The sequence below is a fragment of the Colobus angolensis genome, unplaced genomic scaffold (genome assembly GCF_000951035.1).
Source record: "Colobus angolensis palliatus isolate OR3802 unplaced genomic scaffold, Cang.pa_1.0 Scaffold424, whole genome shotgun sequence".
NCBI lineage: Eukaryota > Metazoa > Chordata > Mammalia > Primates > Cercopithecidae > Colobus > Colobus angolensis.
In genome coordinates, this window is record NW_012117644.1 from 380,286 (window position 1) to 402,259 (window position 21,974).

Below are 21,974 nucleotides of genomic sequence, written 5' to 3' on the forward strand. Positions count from 1 at the left end.
CCTCCTCTGGGCCTCAGAAGCACTGTGTACCTCTACAGAACACTCATGTTACACCTTCAGGGCAGAATATGATTCATTCCAGGTCTTCCTACAGGGTCCAGCACAGCACTGGCACAATGCAGATATTTCCTTTAAGTATTTAATGAATGCATGTTGCTATATATCTGGACTAAAATGTAAGACTCTTTCAAACTTAATACCAGTGGAAAGAGTATAGGTGCTATCTTGCAGGTGTGCCTAGCAGACCCAGAGCCTTAGCCTATCCACTACAACAGCTTTGGTTTCCATGGCACAGCAGTAGCCCTTCTCAACACAAGACTCACAGAGAGGAGGCCCAAAGAGCACTGTATCCAGGGCCTTCAACTGCAGCTTCTGCCGATGACTCCGGTCTGTCATCTTCAGCACAGTCCCTGTCATGGTGGTGTTGGTGACAGCTAGCCTGTTGAGGCAAAGAGTAGCAGATCAGTTCGCTGCCAGTAAAGCCAGGAAGGATCCTGGTAGTTACCCGCCTCCTCCAGGAACACTTCTAGCTCTTGGTGATCGCTCCCCTCTGCACTCTAGAACACAGACGCTATACCAGTTGGTCTCAACAGAGTGTATGGAGGGACACATAACATTTATCAAGAACTTGTTCAGCCCTCTCCTCATATCCACCAACTTCTAAGCACCCTATCCTCTAAGGATTACCTGTCTGTAACCATTCCCACACCCAACTAAATTTTCTGTTGTGCTTCTCCTTCCAGGGTTTATCTTCTATATATTGTCCCCACCTCCCACACTTATAAATGCATTTCCTGTGCAGCCCAGGTCAAACTGTCATGTCATATGACCCAGTGATTCCGGGACTTATGAATTATCCTAAACTCACTGTCATTATATATAAACCTGCTGATGTGCTATTGAAATGAAATACAGAAAAGGAAAAAAACTTTTTAATTAATCACTGGTGACAAAAATGGAATTAGTCCCGTTAGCTTGTATTTGAGTCACTGCAATACAGGTTACCTCCAATAAAATTACTGTAATTTTTTATGACCTCCACCCATACTGTCAGTGATAACTATAATAAGAGAAAGTCTGTAAACAAGAAAATGACCTAGGAAAAATGGAACTTTGTTTCTCTTCTGCTGGAACACAGTGGATATAAAAGGAGAGGGGTAAAGGATATGAAAGGTTGAAAACCACTGGTCTAGGTCCCACAAGTAAGCACTTAATTCTATACTACTCTATAAGGTTTGTGCTCTTTTCTGATGCATAGCTTTATTTCCCCAGCTAGAAAAGAAGCTTCTGACAGCACAGTGTGATTATACTTCTGTCCGAGCATGCAGGAACAGCTACTTCCTTCTCTGGCCTTGGAAAGCAATCAAGCCCACCAACAAGAGAGGCAGTGAGGCACTGTGATGGGGAGTGGGAGTGGTCAGGAGATCTGTCTTCTCATTTCAGCTCCACTAGTGACTCACTTGTCTGATCGTAAGTTGCTTTGTTCCTCCCCCAGGACCTCAGTTTCCTACTGTGTAAACTTATATAAAATCAGATGCTTCCTACAAGCCTGGGAGTTCTTGGGGTTCCTCTTTAAAACACTTCTGCCAGATGTGCTGCAGTTTGTCTGACTAATGAGAATAAACATTGTCATCTTTTCTACAGTCTATTTCTCAAAGACACCTATGAACTGGAATGCTATCTATTTGTAAGCAATGAAAGAAATGAGAAAGGAGGCAACATTGACTAAGCAACTACTGTGTGTCTGATACTTTACATACAATAACTCATTCAGTCCTCACAACAACCGTAAGAACTCAGTTCCATTATTAGTGCCACTTTCTAGATAAGAAAACAGAGACTTAGAGTTGAGTAACTTGCCCAAAAACACAAACAAGTAAGTGGCAAAGCCAGAGAATGAACTCAAATCTGCTAGATTATTCTCATTATACCATGTGAGCTAGTGAGGGGCCTAGAACCACCCTCACTCCACCCCAAGCACTGAAGGCCCCATGCTTCCTGCTATCACTAAGGTGCCACAGCTTGGCATCCCTTACATCTGTGCCCAGCCTGGCTGGACCTGGTCTTGGCTCTAATTCTAGCCACAAAAAACCTAAGTGAACCGATGACCTGAGAACTGACTTCTTATTCTATGCTTTGCAGTTTTAATCCAAGCCAAAGATATCCCCCATGAGGAAAATGGTCTGGGGATCCACAAGGCAATATTGCTATTTCTATGGGTAGCAAGAAAGAAACCTAAATCCTGGATCTTAGTGGCCAATCATCTACTTCTCCATTAAACATGGAGTTCCTCAAGTCAGGGGTCAGGTCTAATGCATCTCTTTGTCCTCTGGGCCCACCAAAGAGCATGGCACATGGTAGGTGCTTAGTGAAGTTTTGTAAAATAGAACTAAACTGAATATTGAAAGGAGACCTAAATTTAACCACATGGCACAAGAGGAAGAGGAAGTGAAAAAAAGCAAGGCATTTAGAACAAGACAGACCTGGGTTCAAATCCCAGCTCTGCCACTTACCAGCTTGGATAAATTATAAAATATTTGAGATTCAGTTTGCTCACCCAAAAGTTGGGATACTCTTCCTCCCAGAGTTGTGAGAATCAACTGAAATAATAGGTAGGAAAGCACTCTATAAAGGGAGGTACAAACATTAAGATTATTACTCTCTCCAGAGTAGGGAGAAGCTATGAAGAAGAGGCTGCAGGCAGCAGAGGAGGGAACAGCCAGCTCAGCTAGGCCTGGACAGCAGTGCTCGGTAGCTCTGCGGCTGGAGACTGCAAAGTGTGGGCATTCCAACAGCTTCACCTTCCCCTTTCCCCTTTGCTGAAGCTGAAAATCAGATGCACCTACATAATAAGATGACAGATTTTACATAATCAGCACTTACCAGATAGTAAGCCCTTTGAGGGCAAGGGCGGGTTGTTGTCATGTTTATCCCCAGCACCCAGCACAAGTGCTTGGCACAGAGCAGGTACCCAGTAAATATTTGTTGAATAAATAAGTAAATGGATTAATGACTGAATGACATATGGCACTAGTTTGACATTACAAGAAGTCCAAGCAGTACTCCATTCCTCCCCATTCCCAGCCCAAGCCCTAACATATTGAGTGTGTAAAGGAGGCAAAGAGTTATGAAACAACAGCCGTTGGAGTCATCCCAGAGATGAGGCTGGGGCCAATGGCAATCAACCTCTTCTCTGTACCATTTTTATTATAAATAAGCTGCATATGGATAACCCAGGGAAGGCTAAAAGAGTCCTGAGGCTCCCAGGTGATAAAAGAGGGAGCTGCTCAGAGCATGGGGAAAAAAAAAAAAAAAAGAAACACCAACAGGGTTTGATGTATACCAAGATTCAAATCTCAGTTTTGCCCCTAACTAGTCATGTTTGTGACCTTGGAAAAGTTACTTAACCAGTTTCATCATCTATATACAATAATACCCACCTTACAGGACTGATGTAAGAATTAAATGAGATACTGTATATAGTGTTGAGTAGAATGTCTGGCATGTCCTAAGCACTCAGTAAATGGCAGCTATTAGTACTATTCCCAGGATTGACAGGAATATTAAAGAAGAGAGTGGATGCAAAGTGCCCATCATACTTTATAGCAAGTGCACAACAGACGTGAGAAGAGGCAAGATCTACAGACGCTGCCCTGAAAAGGGTAGAACCTCACTTAACTGGCCAGAGCAATCTGAAAGCAAGCCCACTCCAGCCCACTCCCCGTACCCTCAAGAGAGAAAAACCCAGTCCCCTCCTGACCTTGGCATGGCATGGCCACTGAGCTGCAGCTTCCGGAAGGTCTCCTCATACTGAGGCAGCTCCACATATGTGATCAGCCACTGTACCACCTCATCCACAGTCCAATTGTATACTGTGAAAAGAGACAAGCAAAGTCATGACTCTAGAATGCCAAGCACTGCTTGCATTTATTGTCATATTGACCTTAATATTTACCACATTTGTGTGTGTTTAATATCTCTCTGTCCCATAAAATACTAACTATGAAAGGAGTATGCACTGTGAGTTTATTTATATGAAATCCTAGAAAAGACAAATCTATAGTGATAGAAAGCAGATAAACGGTTAGCTGGAGCTACGAAGGGAGCTCCAGGGAAAATTCATAAATGCAATTTTATAAGGTGATGGGTATAGTCTATATTTTGAATGTGGTGGTGGTTACACAAATGATAACACCTGTCAAAATGCATCAAACTGTACATTTAAAATAGGTGTATCTTATTTTATGTAAATTATAACTCAATAAATTTGATTTTGGTATATTTTTAAACTGTTGTGACCAGGGTTGAGAATCAACTATCCATCCATTCATCTATCCAGCTATTCAACTGAGCATTCATAAGTGGACTAGTTAGTGCCAAGCCTGGAGGAAGTTAGTTCCCAATCCAGTGGAAGAGATCAAAAGCTAAACAGCATGAGTGAAGCACAGATTCTGATAAAGAAAAATACATAGAGCACAGAGAAGAAAGGAAATAACTGCCTAGGGGATCAGGTACAGCCTCAGAGAAGATGATGTATTGCAACATAAAGGATTAGTAGAAGCTTATCTGAAATATTTCATGAGTGTGGGGGGAGGAAGGCACTCAATACAGAATGAGGACAGGTGCAAAAGAAAAGATGTGAAATTTGATGTGCGTGAAACAGCAGTCCCCAACCTTTTAGGCGTGAGGGACTGGTTTCATGGAAGATGATTTTTCCACAGACCTGAGCAGCGAGATGGTTTCAGGATGAAACTGTTCCACCTAGATCATCAGACATTAGTTAGATTCTCATAAGAAGCACGTAACCTAGATCCCTCACATGTGCAGTTCACAATAGGGTTCGCACTCCTATGAGGATCTAATGTCACTGCTGATCTGACAAAAGGTGGAGTTCAGGCAGTAATGCTCCCTCACCCACCACTCATCTCCTGCTGCGCAGCCCAGTCCCTAACGGGCCATGGACTGATACAGATCCGTGGTCCAGGGGTTGGAGACCCCTGGTCTAGAATATAGAATATATGGCAGGTAGTAGCAGAAGAAAGTTGAAGCCATGTCACAAAGGGTCTTGACTACCATGCTAAGATAGCTACTAGTATTGTCCTGGGATAAGCCTAACTCAGGTTGCTCTGGCCAGTTAGGTGAGGCCCAACCCTTTTCAAGACAGAATCTATAGACCTCTCCTCCTCTCACATCTATTGTGTGCTTAGTATAGAGCACACTGGGCACTTTATAGCCATTCTCTTACTTGATGCTATTCAAGAGTTGCACTGTCCAAGCAGTAGTAGCCAGCAGCCACAGTGGATATTTAAATTTAAATTTATTAAAATTAAATAAATTAAGAATTCAGTTCCTCAATGGCACTAGCCACGCTTCAAGTGCCCAATAGCTAGATGTGGCTAATGGCTACCGTATTGGACAGCATAAACTATCGAACATTTCCATCACTGTAGAAAGTTCTATTAGACAGCACTGGTAAAGATAATTTAATATAGGCTGGGAGCGGTAGCTCACGCCTGTAATCCCAGCACTTTGAGAGGCCAAGGTGGGAGATCGCTTGAACTCCAGAATTCAAGACCAGCCTGGGCAATACAGTGTGACCCTGTCTCTATTAATTTTTTTTTTTTAATTAGCCAGGTGTGGTGGTGTACACCTAGAATCCCAGCTACTCAGGAGGCTGAGGTGGGAGGATCACTTGAGCCTGGGAGATTGAGGCTGCAGTGAGCCATGATCATGCCACTGCACTCTAGCCTGGGTGACAGAGTGAGACTGTTGAAAACAAATAAAAAAAAAGATAATTTACGGCCAGGCAGTGGTTCACAACTGTAATCCCAGCACTTTGGGAGGCCAAGGCAGGTGGATCATCTGAGCTCAACATGGCGAAACCTCATCTCTATTAAAAATATAAAAGCAGCCAGGCGTGGTGGTGCATGCCTGTAGTCCCAGCTACTCGGGAGGCTGAGGCAGGAAAATCGCTTGAACTTGGGAAGCAGAGGTTGCAGTGAGCCGAGATCGCATCACTGCACTTCAGCCTGAGTGACAGAGCAAGACTCCATCTCAAAAAAAAAAAAAAAGGTAATTTACTATTGAAGTGTTTTGATTCTATATTTATATTTTGGAAATAAGCTAAAAGTAAAGAACACAAGTATATTCTGGATCATCTAGATATGTAAGAATACAGGCTCTCAACTTCAGTGCTCATGTTGCATTTGTGTTTATAAGTGTGTTGATGCAAAATAGTTATTACAATGACACAGTTCACCTTTAAACAATGCAGGTTTTAACTGCCTGGGTCCATTTATACATGATTTTTATACATGGATTTTTTTTCAATAAAAGGTATACTGAGTGTGCCTGCTTCTTCTGCCTCCCTTCCTACCTTCTCTATCTTTTCTGCCTCTGCCACCCGAGACAGCAAAACTAACTTCTCTTCTTCGTCCTCCTCCTCAGCCCATTCAATGTGAAGATGAGGATGAAAACCTTTATGATGATCCACTTCCACTTAATAAACAGTAAATATATTTTCTCTTCCTTATGATTATCTTAATAACATTTCCTTTTCTCTTACTTTATTGTAAGAATACAGTATATAATGCATATAACATATAAAATATGTGCTAATAGGCTGTTTATGTTATTGGTAAGGCTCTGGTCAACAGTAGGCTATTAATAGTTCAATTTTGAGGGAGTCAAAAGTTATAAGCGGATTTCTGACTATATGGGGGAAAAGGGACAATCAGCATCCCTAAGCCCTGTGTTGTTTTTTTTGTTTTTTTTTTTTTTTGAGACAGAGTCTAGCTCTGTCGCCCAGGTTGGAATGCAGTAGCCGGATCTCAGCTCACTGCAAGCTCCGCCTCCCGGGTTTACGCCATTCTCCTGCCTCAGCCTCCTGAGTAGCTGGGACTACAGGCACCCGCCACCGTGCCTGGCTAGTTTTTTGTATTTTTTAGTAGAGACGGGGTTTCACCGTTAGCCAGGATGGTCTCGATCTCCTGACCTCGTGATCCGCCCGTCTCGGCCTCCCAAAGTGCTGGGATTACAGGCTTGAGCCACCGCGCCCGGCCAGCCCTGTGTTGTTAAGGCTCAACTGTATTTCCCTGGAATTTTAGGACATAATGTACTTCATAACAATAAAATATCTCAAATTTAAATATTTTAATACAAAAGAACCCAGAGGTCAAACTGATGTTTTTACACAAAATATACATTCATAATTGCAATTCAAATTTTTAAGACAAATATTACCCACTAAAAGATATAAACCACCAAGAACTGACCCAATTGGTGCATCCCCAGAGAGACTAATGTAGTATTACAGGATCACCTATTATGATCTATCTGATAGCACTATAATGAATATGGGTCACTTTTGCCACCAAGCATCCATTTCCCTTTTTGGTGACAACAGTATTCTGAATTTGCATTAACAGAATCACTCCTCCCTTGCTCTCAGCTAATATGCTTCAGGTAAAGTTAAATCAACCTCTAAAAATAGAGTATGTAACCCAAGCTAAACCAATCAATACCTTCCATCTTTCTGCCCATAGTGCTTAGTTCAGGGATGAGTACATAATTCAAGTCAAGGCTGAAGAAACTGAATTCTAAAATTTTTGTTTGGCCCATAGGGGATATGCTTGCTCCTCCACTAGACTGGTGTCTGGGATAAAATGATCCTGCACTATAATGTTAATAACAACAATAATAATAATAACAGTAATAGAAGCCATCTCTTACATAGCGCTTACTCTATGAGAGTATTGTTCTAAGTACCTCACATATATTAACTCACTAATCTTCATCATTTTCATATGAAGTAGATATCCCATTTTATCCCCACTTTAAGGATGAAGAAACTAAAGCACAGAAAGGTTATATAACTTTCCCAAAGTTACCCAGCTAGGAATTGGGAAAGCCAAGATTTGGTCTAAGGCAGTCTGGCTCCATCATTCATGTTCTAAGCATGTATGTGTGTGTGTGTGTGCTTGGGGGGAGGTTGTATGATGTTGCTGGAAGCCTTCATACAGAGGAAAAGCTGAGTCAAGATCCAGATGACAGGTCAGGCACAGTGACTCACGCCTGTAATCCCAGCACTTTGGGAGACTGAGGCGGGAGGATCACTTGAGCTCAGGGGTTTGAGATCAGCCTGGGCAACACAGAGAGACCACATATCTACAAAAAATAAAAATAAATAAATTAGCCAGGTGTGGTGATGCGAGTCTGTGGTCCCAGCTATTCAGGAGGCTGAGGTGGGAGGATGGCTTGAGCCTGGAAGGTCAAGGTTGCAATAAGCCGCGATCATGCCATTGCACTCCAGCTTGGGCAACAGAGTGAGTGAGACCCTGTCTCAAAAAAAAAAAAAAAAAAGAAACGAAAATCCAGCTGATATAATTTAAGCCCTGAGTCAGATCATGCCTGTAGAAATCCCTATTCATAGATATTTCAGTTTTGTGCAACAAGTACATTTTCCCTTTCGCTTATATCAGATTGAAAGGATTTTCTGTCATAACAGGAACCAACTCTAACTGAAACAACTGAGTGGTCATTTGCAACATGGCAAATTGCATCATTACCATACGTGCAGCACTAGATCTACTGATTCCTCAATATTATAATGTGATGTTTTTAATGAATAGTCATAAAAAGTAGCCTTTTAAAATAATTTTTAGGCCGGGTATGGTGGCTCATGCCTGTAATCCCAGCACTTTGGGAGGCCAAGGTGGGTGGATCACCTGAGGTCAGGAGTTCGAGACCAGCCTGACCAACATGGTGAAACCCCATCTCTACTAAAAGTACAAAAATTAACTGGGCGTGGTGGCGGGTGCCTGTAGTCCCAGCTACTCAGGAGGCTGAGGTAGGAGAATTGCTTGAACTCAGGAGGTGGAGGTTGCAGTGAGCCGAGATCATGCCATTGCACTTCAGCATGGGCAACAGAATGAGACTCTGTCTCAAAAAAAAAAAAACAATAACAATAATAACTTTTTATATCTGTATTGTGTTTAAACATACAGAAAGCAAATTTATCTCTATACTTTGTTAAAAGTCAATTATGAAGGAATAGAAGTGACTTGATACAAAATACACAAGGAATACGTTCCAGCCCAGTGAAGGTCAATGAGATCATGAATCAAAGTTTCATGTAGCTTAAATAAAGAAAAATGGTGGGAGAAATGAGTAATCACATGGTACCCAGCAATACAGACATGCTGAACTTAAAAGAGCCTGGAAGCAACCGATTTTCAGCCAAAAAGCATAATTTTATTGGATCTGAAGTTTATTTTTACTTAAAGTATAAATCTGTTTTTGTTTACATTTATATACAAATTTTATACAGTGACTTAAACTTTGTTTTATGTTTGTATATACTTAAATAACATTATAATAAAAAATAATTTAAGTCAGCACCGCAGGTCCAAGATGAATTATTTACCTTAAAAGGAATTTGTACATTCTTCAAGTTTGAAAACTACTGCTATAAGCAGCAAGAAGCCAAAAAAGTTTTGAAGTTGAATGATATGCTGAGATTCATCACTGTCCTCTCGTAAGATCCATATCTTTTTTCTTTGAAGAGACAGGTCTTGGTCGGGGCAGTGGCTCAACACCTGTAATCCCAATACTTTGGGAGGCCAAGGTGGGCAGATGATGAGGTCAGGAGATAGAGACCATCCTGGCCAACATCCTGGCCCATCTCTACTAAAAATACAAAAAAATTAGATGGGCGTGGTGGTACGCACCTGTAGTCCCAGCTACTTGGGAGGCTGAGGTAGGAGAATCGCTTGAACCCAGGAGGTGGAGGTTGCAGTGAGCCGGGATCATACCATCACACTCCAGCCTGGGTGACAGAGTGAGACTCCATCTCAAAAAAAAAGAGAGACAGGTCTTGCTCTGCCACCGAGGCTTGAGTGCAGTGGCATGGTCACAACTCACTGCAGCCTTGAACTCCTGGGCTCAAGAGATCCTCCTGCCTCAGCCTCCTGAGTAGCTAAGACTACAGGCATGTACTACTACCATGCCAGGCTAACTCTTTTTTTGTTTTTGTTTTTGTCTTTGTCTTTGTTTTGTTTTGTTTTTTTGAAAAAGAGTCTTGCTCTGTCACCTAGCTGGAGTGCAGTGACGTGATCTCAGCTCACTGTAGCCTCTGCCTCCCAGGTTCATGTGATTATCCTGCCTCAGCCTCTGGAGTAGCTGGAATTACAGACATATGCCACCACACCCAGCTAATTTCTGTATTTTCAGTACAGATAGGGTTTCACCATGTTGTCCAGGTTGGTCTCAGACTCCTGGCCTCAAGCGATCCTCCCACCTCGGTCTCACAGAGTGCTGGGATTACAGATGTGAGCCACTGCGCCTGGTCAAATTCTTTTACTTATTGTAGAGATGGGGTCTCCCTGTGTTGTCCAGGCTGGTCTAGAACTCCTGGCCTCTGGCAATCCTCCAGCCTCAGCCTCCCAAAGTGATAAGATTATAGGCATGAGCCACCAGACCTGGTCTAATTTCCCTTTAATAGGCAGAAAACATTGAAGGCATGGAATATGTCCTATTCATTTTTGCTCATCCATTGTTTCTGAACTAAGAGCTTCATATACAGTGGCATCAATAAGAACTACTCTAAATGAGGGGTTCCAAACATGATTTGATGTGGGCCTCAAAACAACAACAAAAGCTCCTTAGAAAAATATACAGCTCACATGGATAAGTAACTTCTAAAATGCTTGTCAAAAAACAGGCATTTGGTCAGACACGGTGGCTCATGCCTATAATCCCAGCACTTTGGGAAGCTGAGGCAGGAGGATCACTTGAGGCCAGGAATTTGAGATGAACCTAAGCAACACAGCAAGACCCCAACTCTACAAAAGAAAAATAACAAAATTAGCCAGGCATAATGGCATATGCCTGTAGTCCCAGCTACTTAGGAGGCTGAAGTGGGAGGATAACTTGAGCCCAGGAGTTCAAGGTTGCAGTGAGCCATGACTGCACCACTGCACTCCAGCCTGGGCAGCAGAACGAGACCCTGTCTCAAAAACAAACAAAACAAAACAAACAAAATCAGGCATTCCTCTCAGCCCAGCATGTGATGCAAAGCAGATAATGAGGAAGACAACCTGAATAAAATAAAGTTCAAGGCAAAAATGCTCCAATTTCTTAATGTCCTCAAGAAGATGCTGGAGTTCAGAAGGAAAGCTCTGAAGCTGAGTGCCTTTGGGGGAAGATTAGACTATTTGCAGAGGCATGGCAGGTGAGAAGGGAAAGGTGGCAGGGGAAAGAAATGAGGCAGACACAGTATGTCCAGGAATGCATCCTAGAAGACAAGATACTAGAAGCTTAAGTGAAGGGTGCTTAGTCAGTGCTTGGTTAAATTTCTAATTCCCAGACTAGAATATGTTGGAAGAAAAAGATAAATTAATTTCCAAGACATACCATTGAGAAAAGAAGGATGATAGAGCTGGGATTAAATTAGTGTTGAGGGGTGGTGCATGCCTGTGATCCCAACTACTTGGGAGGCTAAGGCACGAGAATCACTTGAACCCAGGAGGCAGAGGTTGCAGTGAGCTAAGACCGTGCCACTGCACTCCAGCCTGGCGACAGACTGAGGTTTTCTCAAAAAAAAAAAAAAAAGAAAGAAAAAAGAAAAAAGGTAGCTCACACCTGTAATCCCAGTACTTTGGGAGGCCGAGATGGGTGGATCACTTTGAGGTCAGGAGAGTTTGAGACCACCCTGGCCAACATGGTGAAACCCTGTCTCTACTAAAAACACAAAAATTAGCCAGGCATGGTGTCACATGCCTGTAATCCCAGCTACTTGGGAGGCTGAGGTGGGCAGATCACTTGAGTTCAGGAGTTCGAGACCACCCTGGCCAACATGGTGAAACCCTGTCTCTACTAAAAACACAAAAATTAGCCAGGCATGGTGTCACATGCCTGTAGTCCCAGCTCCTGGGGAGGCTGAGGTGGGAGGATCGCTTAAGCCCAGGAGTTGGAGGCTGCAGTGAGCCATGATGGTGCCACTGCATTCCCAGCCTGGGCAACAGAATGAGACCCTGTCTCAAAAAAAAAAAAAAAAAAAAAAAGGCGGAGGGAATAAACAAACAGCAGAATTCATTCAACCTCACACTAAGCTCTGCAGGCATTCATTGCTGTACATCCTCAGAGGACAGCAGTCAACAGACAAAGTTTGCCTTCACAAAAAAAAAAAAAAAAAAAAAAAGCTGAGGGAAGTTAAATGGACTAGAATGTATTATTCCTGAAAATGAATATATATCCTAATGCATTGCAGATGTTATCATTTACTATGGTCTGGAGTGTCAGGTAATGAAGGCATAAGAGACACAGATATGAGGCAGACAGACAAGTGCTAGCCTGTAAAGTGCAGAGAACAACATACTCCTGCCACTGCTGCCAAGGGAACTCGACCTCATCCAGCACAAAGGGGCCTTTCTGCCTAGAGTATAGTGGAAAGAAGGCTACTTTTTTACTGCTAGAAGGCCTGAAGCCAGCAGTGCATCAAGGGCCTTTTGTCTACTGGGAGGATGCCTTGATACAAGTCTGGGCATAGAATCTTGGCATGCAGAAACTCCCCTATCAGCACCCTACACCACAGTGGTGACAGGCAGAAGTCACTCTAGACCAGGGTTTCTGAGCCTCTGCACCAATGACATTTGAGATGAGACAATTCTTCATTGTGGAGGCTGTCCTATGCATTGCAGGATGTTTAATGACATAGATGCCAGTAACATGCTGCCACTCATGACAATTAAAAAATGCCTCCAGATATTGTTCAGTGTCCCATGGAAGGGAAAAACTGCCCCTAGCTGAGAACCACTGCTCTAAGCACTGCATTAAGTGAGGCACATAGTCTCTAAGGGGGCCAATACACTCCACTGAAGATGGACTCTAGAATAATCAGCTCCTATATAGCTAAGTTGTAGGGGAAAAGGATAATAACTTCAGCATGTCAGACCAAACCTTAAGATGGTTTTGGTTTGTTTGTTGTTGTTGTTGTTTTTATCTGTATATATCATTCTGTTACCTAGGCAGATGCCCTATCTAGGTAGCGTTTGGCAGCATGGCGTCCACCTGGAGTCACTATAGTCTGAACAAAACGAGCCAGGATGAGCTGTATCCTCTATAACATCTGTATCTCAGATAGCAACCCTGAGTTCCAGCATGAAGATCTCATTCAAAAGATCAGCTGATATATCAGGGCTTCCTGTCCACAAGGTTCAGCACCTAAAAGTTAAAAGTCTTGTTCTGTTTTCTCATTCCAAAAGAGAAAATGGGAAGAATCCCTGGGCCGGAGTGAGGAAGAAGGCAACAGCAAGTACAGAGAGCTGTGGCTATTAGTGACAGGCTGCAGAATTTGGCAAAGAGAGCTTACCACAGATACAGACTCCAAATGACTCATATGTCCAAATTCCAGTAGGACATGCAAGCGAGAGCCAATGTCCTAACGTCATAAGTCTCCCATCCCCTGAGCCTGTCCATGTGGCCCCTAGCCAGATCAAAGACTACATCTCTGGGCAAAATGACAAACAATGCTACACCCAATCAGAGAAGGCTAACCCCTGGAGTTCTACACAACAAACCATCCTTCATAAGAGAGACACACAGGGTGACTTAACTCCAATCTTTTTTTTTTTTTTTTTTGAGACGGACTCTCACTATGTCGCCAGGCTGGAGTGCAATGGTACAATCTCAGCTCACTGCAACCTCCACCTCCCAGGTTCAAGCGATTCTCCTGCCTCAACCTCCTGAGTAGCTGGGATTACAGGCAAGTGCCACCATGCCTAGCTAATTTTTGTATTTTTAGTAGAGACAACATTTCACCATGTTGGCCAGGATGGTCTCGATCTCCTGACCTCATGATCTGCCCACTTCGGCCTCCCAAAGTGCTGGGATTACAGGCATGAACCACCAGGCCTGGCCATCTCCAATCTTTTTAATGACATAATCTACCTGTAAAAAAGCTTTGTACACACATTGCCAATATATGTACATGTGTTTATAAATTAGATTCATTTACTAACATTAGACTGTAAAACATACATAAAAATTAAACAATGAGTTTAAAAATAAGTACAATATAAATACAACCTATAGTATCTTCTTCAAATGAACAAATGATGGCAATCTGTGGGTCCTGGATCACTTGTTGTCCATCTTATCAGTATTTATATTATGTTTTCTCACTAAAAGTATCACTTACCCCCACAGACTTCTTATGGAGGTAAAGGGGGAAGGTATAAAAAAAATTAAAAAGTGCTTATGACACATATCCACAAAGAATCCCAGAAACTGATGTTCAGTTAGCATCTTGGGTAGCAAAGATATACCCTGGTCTCCACACTATGTTTTATAGATAGGAACGGACCTTTTATGTTTGAGAACAATTTTCATGTAAAAATCAATAAAACCTCCTGTTTTATTCTGAGGTAGCTACAAAATCTAAAGGTATTAAAGACTGCCAAACCCCTGGCATTTTAGAACACTGATTTTTTATTTTAGGATATATTACAAAAAACACTGAATTTGAACCTGGAAGACCTTGCCTATCCTATCTGCCATGAACTAGCTTGTGTAAATCACTTAACCATTATAAACCTCAATTTCCCCTTCTGTAAAGTATTCATTTTGCTATTCAACAAGCATTTATTTCATTCTATTCTGAGACCACGCACTGGGAATAGAGCAATGATCAAGAGGGAGATCCCTACTCCCATGTAGCTTACAATTTAGCAATATCTGTCTCCCAGAGTTGTTGAATTAAATGAGTTAATGTGTTTGAAGATGCCTAGGATTTAATACAAACTCAGTAGTAATTTTTTCTTCATATGTACCTTCATTCAAAAAGGGGTAGATATTAAGGACTGGTCAGAATCTGGATGGACAGAGATGCAGATCTGCCAGAAGAAAGAATCATGAACAAAGACAAAGAGCTGTAAGATGTGAAGCATGCTCAGAGACTCTAGTTTGTCTGGAGTTCAAGAGTTATATACAGGGTCAAGGAGAATGAGGTATTGCTGACACCAAATGACAAAGGTCCTTGAAAACAAGTGGTCTCAAACTCCAAAATAATGTATTCATTAGGGGGAAAAAACGTTTGTTGAGCAGCTACTACTTGCCAGGCATCACTCTAGAAGGTAAAGATACAACAATACACAAAACAGAGTCACAGATCCCACGGTGCTTATATTCTGGTGGAGAGAGACAATGTAAAACACTATAAACAAATAATTATACGTCAGATGGTGAAAAGTATAATGAAAAACAATTAAGCCATAAGGGGTTAAGGGGATAAAAAATAGTCCTATATTGTATGAGGTCAGATCAGGGAAGGCCTCTCTGATGAAGTGATATTTGAGCAGAAAATGAAATAAAAGGTGCGACCCATGTGGACATTTAGGGGAAGGGCATACCAGGCAGAAGGAACAGTATTACTCCCTAGCACTTGAGCTATAGCAATACATCCAGGGATGTGCCAAGGCAAACACTTGGCCTTGGCCAATCTTTTCTCCAGGGAAGGAATAAGTAATAGTAAATTGATTCCTGAATCAGTATCTTTTTCCCATAGTGGACCTGTGGTGCCTCCACACAAAGCCCTCATCTACTTTTGTGGTTTCAAATCCACATCTCAAGAGAATGAGGTCTGGCAGGAAGGTTGCCAGTACTTTCTTTGCCCCTGCTTCACACAGCTGTTAGTTGGTCACTTAGCCTTTAGTCAGCTAGTCAGATACAGCACAGTGGTTAAGAATGTGAGCTCTGGCCAAGCACGGTGGCTCACACCTATAATCCTAATACTTTGGGAGGCCAAGGCAGGAGGATCGCTTGAGGCCAGGAGTTCAAGACCAGCCTGGGCAACAAAGTGAGACCTCGTCTTTACAAAAAATAAACAAAATTAGCTGTGTGTGATGGCACGTACCGGTAGTCCCAGCTACTTGGGAGGCTGAGGTGGGAGGATCACCTGGAGTTGAGGCTAGAGTGAGCCAAGACTGTGCCACTGTACTCCACCTTGAGTGACAGAGAAGATCCCGTCTCAAAAAAAAAGAATGTGAACTTTGAAACTAGGTGTCTTGATTTGACTTTGCAATTTGCCACTTACTAGATGTAAGACCATGGGCAAATTACTTAATCTTTTGTGCCTCATTTTTTTCACCGCCAAAATGATGAAAATCAGAGTTTTCACATCATAAAAATGTAGTAAAGGGAAGCTCCTAGCATACTGTAATTGTAAAAAAAAAAATCTATGATTATTATCACCATTGATTTATTCATTCATTCACTAAGCTTGTATTGGCTTCTACTCTAGCAGGTAAAGGATGAGTTAACCAGCACAGAGGTGAATCTGCATGAACTCCATCCTCAAGGGCTCTCTTCTAGAGAGGAGAATATACAAGGAAACAAATGAATATAATATAGTGTGATAAATGCTAGGTCACAGGGATATATAAGGTAATGTGGTAGCACAGAGAAAGGAGTGACTGACAGAATCAGAAAAGGCATCACAAAACCCAGCTTCTTATTTGTCTACTCTGGATAACAGCACTCCAAGGCAGCTATGAAATCCTTCCAAAGTGGCCCTTCCTAAAGATAGTGTGTGACCTGGAACTGTGAATTGTCTCTTTAAGTAGCTTCCTTCTGGTTCCCACTAGTACTCATCTGGAACTACAGTGAGGTAGAGGTCTTCATTTTCTAATCTGATGTCATTATCAAACCCTGAGCCAATGCTGCAAAAATAATCTGGCCTAGGCCTCATGTGATAGGCTCACTAGGCTACCAGGCAAAAACCAGGTCTCCCAGGGCCTAACAGGACATGCTGTTAAAGACCACCTATAGAGCAGCTACAAGGTTAGTAGAGCCAGGTTAGAGAAGTCTGACAGCATGGCTGCAGAGCAGTAAGAGAACCTAGGAGCTCTGAAATGCTAGGTAGGCCAAACAACTTATCTAAGATCACACAATCAAACAGCCAAGGACACATTTTTGTGTGCTGCATTCCTACTCTGGGCCAGGCCCTGTGCTAAGTATTAAGAGATAAAATCATATAAAATGCTGCACTCCAGCAGTCTGATGGGAAAACAGGCAGTGGAACAGATCTTTGCATTTAGCGTGCTAATGGCTGTGAAGAGACAGGGGCTGTAGGAACACAGAAGAAGACACCTAACCTAGCCTGTGGTTTTCAGGGAAGATGTCTTAAAGAAATGATCAATTGAGTTTCAAATAGATCAACAAAGGAGAAAGATGAACAGAGAAAACAGCATATATGAAAGCACCATGGGATGAAAAAGAATAACATTTCCTAAGAAATGCCCATATAGCATTGCACTTCCAGAGGAGATGTGGTGTGGAATGATGGAAAACAAGTAGATCAGAGAAATAAGCATGGACCTTGTATGCTCAACTCATCTAGCATAATGCCTGGTATACAGAAGGTACTCAGTAAATTTTTAACACAGAATTGCTTACATAAATTGTAGGAGAAAAACACAACCTTCTGGGGCCAATACCACAAAGGTAGATAAGGAATAACAGAGAACTACAGCATTAAAATATAAATAAACTCTCAAGATATAAAATATCATCAGGGCCAGGCACAGTGGCTTACACCTGTAATCCCAGCACTTTGGGAGGTCGAGGCAGGCAGATCATATGAGGTCAGGAGTTCAAGACCAGCCTGGCCAACATGATGAAACCCCATCTCTACTAAAAATACAAAAAATTAGCTGGGCTTCATGGTGTGTACCTGTAGTCCCAGCTACTCGGGAGGCTGAGGCAGGAGAATCGCTTGAACCTGGGAGGCAGAGGTTGCAGTGAGCCAAGATCATGCCACTGCACTCCAGTCTGGGCAAGAGAGTGAGACACCATCAAAAAATACAATATAATAAAATAAAATATCATCAGATTTTTATTTATGTGTACATATTACTCTTTTCTCCCAGATAAGGTAATTCATTTTGAGATTACAGATGGACATTTAATTTCAATGCATCTGACTAACATCTCACAGATAAACATGAAAAAAAAAATCATTGAGATTTTCTTTCTTTTTTTTAGAGATAGGGTTTCGTTCTGTCACCCAGGCTGAAGTACAGTGGCATGATCATAGCTCACTGTAGCCTCAACCTCTGGGGCCTAAGTGATCCTCCCACCTCAGCCTCCCAAAGGGCTGGAATTGCAGGCATGAGTCACCACGCAGAGCCAACATTTTCTATAATTTTTTTTCACCAGAAATTACTAAGCTTTTGGTATCTTATTTTGTTGAATCTCAAATGAGACAGCAATTGTGATGTAAGCTTATTGCTACTCCTACACAAACTGAAGGGTTATCTGACCAATAGGAAAGCCAGTATTTATTCTTTCAAAATAACATACGATTACAATTTATTGCTATACAAGTATTTACTTGTAACATTTTTAACAGTATCTTTATTTCTCCAGCTTCCATTTAAGAATATTTCTTACACCCAGAAATCTGATGTCCTAACTTGTTTGTTTCACATATGGGGGAGAAATGGGAAACCACTGAAAAATGTAAGCAGAGACCTCGTCAGATCTGGAACCAAGTGGAAGATACATAGCAGTAGAGCTAGGCTGGGCCAAGAATAACAGTATATGAAGAACAACAGCCCAAGCAAAAGATGATTCAGCTGACACTTCTGTTTCAGGGTAAGCTGAAGTACCAGAGATGGAATTTACCCTCCCTCCTGAATTAAAATTACCCCTCCCAAAAAAGACAACATATATGAAATAATGGTCATCATCAGACACTGGATATCAGCCTACAGAGGACAATGTTTCTTGAGAGATGCGAAACAAATGAGGGAAATTCCACAATTGCCCCAGCTTATGGACTTGAATTTCCAAGCCACAGTGCAAGGAGTAAAATCTAAGATTGAGAGAGGGAAATGAAAATACACTACTGGAAACTTCTTATACTACATGCGACATGGTATAAAATCTCTTGAAAGTAGGCCCAGTGCAGTGGCTCACATCTGTAACAACAGCACTTTGGGAAGCTGAGGTAGGTGGATCACCTGAGGTCAGGAGTTCGAGACAAGCCTGACCAGTCAACATGGCAAAACCCCGTCTCTATTAAAAATACAAAAATGAGCTGGGCCTAGTGGCATGCACCTGTAATTCCAGCTACCCAGGAGGCTGGGGCACGAGAATCTCTTGAACCCAAGAGGCAGAGATTGTAGTGAGCCAAGACTGCACCACTGCACTCCAGCCTGGGTTACAGGGCAAGACTCTGTCTCAAAAAAAAAAAAAAAAAAAGACTGTGATGAGTTAAAGATACATATCTTTATCTCCTAACGCAACCACTAAAATACCAGATATAGCTAATAAGCCAACAAAGAAGATATAATTGAATTATAAAAAATGCTCAATTAATCCAAAAGAAAGCAGAAAAGGTAGGAAAAGGAATTAAAGAACAGATGGGACAAACAGAAAACAAATAGCAAGATAATGGACTAACCTAAATTATCTTATATTAACAATCATATTAATCATATTTGATTAATCATATTAATAATCACACCAAACATAAATGGTCTAAATAATGCAATTAACAGATATTGTCACATTGCAAAATACACATATATAGATAGGATCCAACTATATGTGCCTATAGAAAATGCACTTTAAATATAAAAATACAAATAGATTAAATGTAGAGAGATGGAAAAAGACATTCCAAACTAAATATAGTCAAAAGACAGCTATATTTTTATCAAAACAGATTTCAGAGCAAAGACTACCACCAAGGATAAAGCAGATCATTTCATAATTAATCACCAAGAAATAATCATTCTAAATCTTTATGCACCTAGTAACAGGGCTTCAAAATACATGAAGCAGAAACTACAAGGAAAAATAGGTAAATCCACAGTTACAACTGGACACTTAAATACTCCTCTCTAACAACTGATAGAACAAGTAGGCAGGCCAGGTGCACTGGCTCATGCCTGTAATTCCAGCACTTTGTGAGGTTGAGGAGGGCAGATCACTTGAGGTCAGGAATTCAAGACCAGTCAACATGATGAAACCCTGTCTCTACTAAAAATCCAAAAACTAGCCAGGCATGGTGGCACACACCTGTAATCTCAGCTACTCAGGAGGTTGAGGCAGGAGAATTGCCTGAACCCAGGAGGAGGAGGTTGCAGTCAGCCGAGATCATGCCATTGCACTCCAGCCTAGGCAACAGAGCGAGACTCCATCTCAAAAAAAAAAAAAAAAGATAGAACAAGTAGGCAGAAAATCGACAAAGATATGTAGACTTGAACAATACCATCAACCAACATGACCTGATTTTCTCCCATTCTGTAGGTTGCCTGTTCAATCTGACGATAGTTACTTTTGCTGTACAGAGGCTCTTTAATTATATCCCATTTGTCAATTTTTGCTTTAGTTGCATTTGCTTTTGGCATTTTTATCACGAAACCTTTGCCTGTGCCTATGTCCTGAATGGTACAGAATGGAAGAAGATGTTTGCAATCTATCTGTCTGACAAAGGTCTAATATCCAGAGTCCTCAAGGAACTTAAACAAATTTACAAAGATAAAATAAACAACCCCATTAAAAAGTGGGCAAAGGGCGTGAACAGATACTTTTCAAAAGAAGATATTCATGCAACCAACAAACATATGAAAAAAAGCTCAACATCACTGATCATTAGAGAAATGCAAATCAAAACCACAATGAGATACCATCTCATACCAGTCAGAATGGCAATTACTAAAAAGTCAAGAGACAACAGATGCTGGCAAGGTTGCAGAGAAAAAGGAACACTTTTACATTGTTGGTGGGAATATAAATTAGTTCACCATTGTGGAAGACACTGTGGCAATTCCTCAAAGATCAAGAAGCAGAAATACCATTTGACCTAGCAATCTCATTACTGGGTATATATCCAAAGGAATATAAAGCATTCTATTATAAGATAAATGCACATGTATGTTCATCGCAGCACTATTCACAATAGCAAAGACATGGAATCAACCCAAGTGCCCATCAATGAAAGACTGGATAAAGAAAATGTGGTACATATATACCATGGAATACTATGTAGCCATAAAAAGGAATGAGATCATGTCCTTTGCAGGGACATGAATAGAGCTGGAAGCTGTTGTCCTCAGCAAACTCACACAAGAACGGAAAACCAAACAGTGCATGTTCTCACATGTAAGTGAGAGCTCAATGATGAGAACACATAGACACATCAGGGGGAACAACACACATTGTCAGGGGAGTGGGAGGAGGGAAAGCATCAGGAAGAACAGCTAATGGCTGCAGGGCTAAACAGGTGACGGGATATCTGTGCAGAAAACCACCATGGCACACATTTACCTATATAACAAACCTGCACATCCTGCACATGTACCCTGGAACTTAAAAGTTGAAGGAAAAAAAATGCAAAACAACAAAAACAGACCTGATTTACATTTATAGAAATCTCCACCCAACAGAACAGTTACAAGTGCACATGGAATACTTAACATGATAGACCATGTTGTAGGACACAAAAGAAAAAAATCTTAAAATTTTTTAAAGGATTCAAGTCACATAAGTATGATCTCAGATCACAAGGGAATTAAATTAGAGATCAATAACCAAAAAAGTCTAAAAAAAATCTCCAAATATTTGGAAACTAAATAACTTGCTTCTAAATAACTTGTGGAACTAAAGATGTCAAAAAGGAAATACAAAATATTCTGAGCTAAGTGAAAATAGAAGCACAACATTTCATCCAATATAATGATAAACCAATACTGGATGGATCTAAGATCTAAAACAGATTTTAAAGGTATGCATTTCCAGGGCAAAAAGAATCTCTCAAATTAGAACATATTATTAAGGGATACTAAGTTATTGAAGATTGTATCAGGAAAAAAAGTAATAGAACATTTGCCATTACATTGTCTCCATTCTGGGTATTTTTATTCTGTCTGTGCTACTAATAAATCAGTTGGAAAAGAGAGAAAAAAAAA

General features: G+C 41.3%; 1 protein-coding gene across 3 annotated transcripts in view; it reads right to left on the reverse strand.

Annotated features, from left to right (window-relative positions):
• Positions 1 to 21,974, reverse strand: part of STIM1 (stromal interaction molecule 1) — a 222,222-nt gene that overhangs the window by 30,895 nt on the left and 169,353 nt on the right. For all 3 annotated transcript variants that reach the window (XM_011956745.1, XM_011956746.1, XM_011956743.1), the window contains exons 4-5: positions 3,761 to 3,872; positions 324 to 439 (exon numbers count right to left, since the gene is read on the reverse strand). In XM_011956745.1, the coding sequence (XP_011812135.1) occupies positions 324 to 439; positions 3,761 to 3,872 (228 nt within the window). The remainder of the gene's footprint in view (positions 1 to 323; positions 440 to 3,760; positions 3,873 to 21,974) is intronic.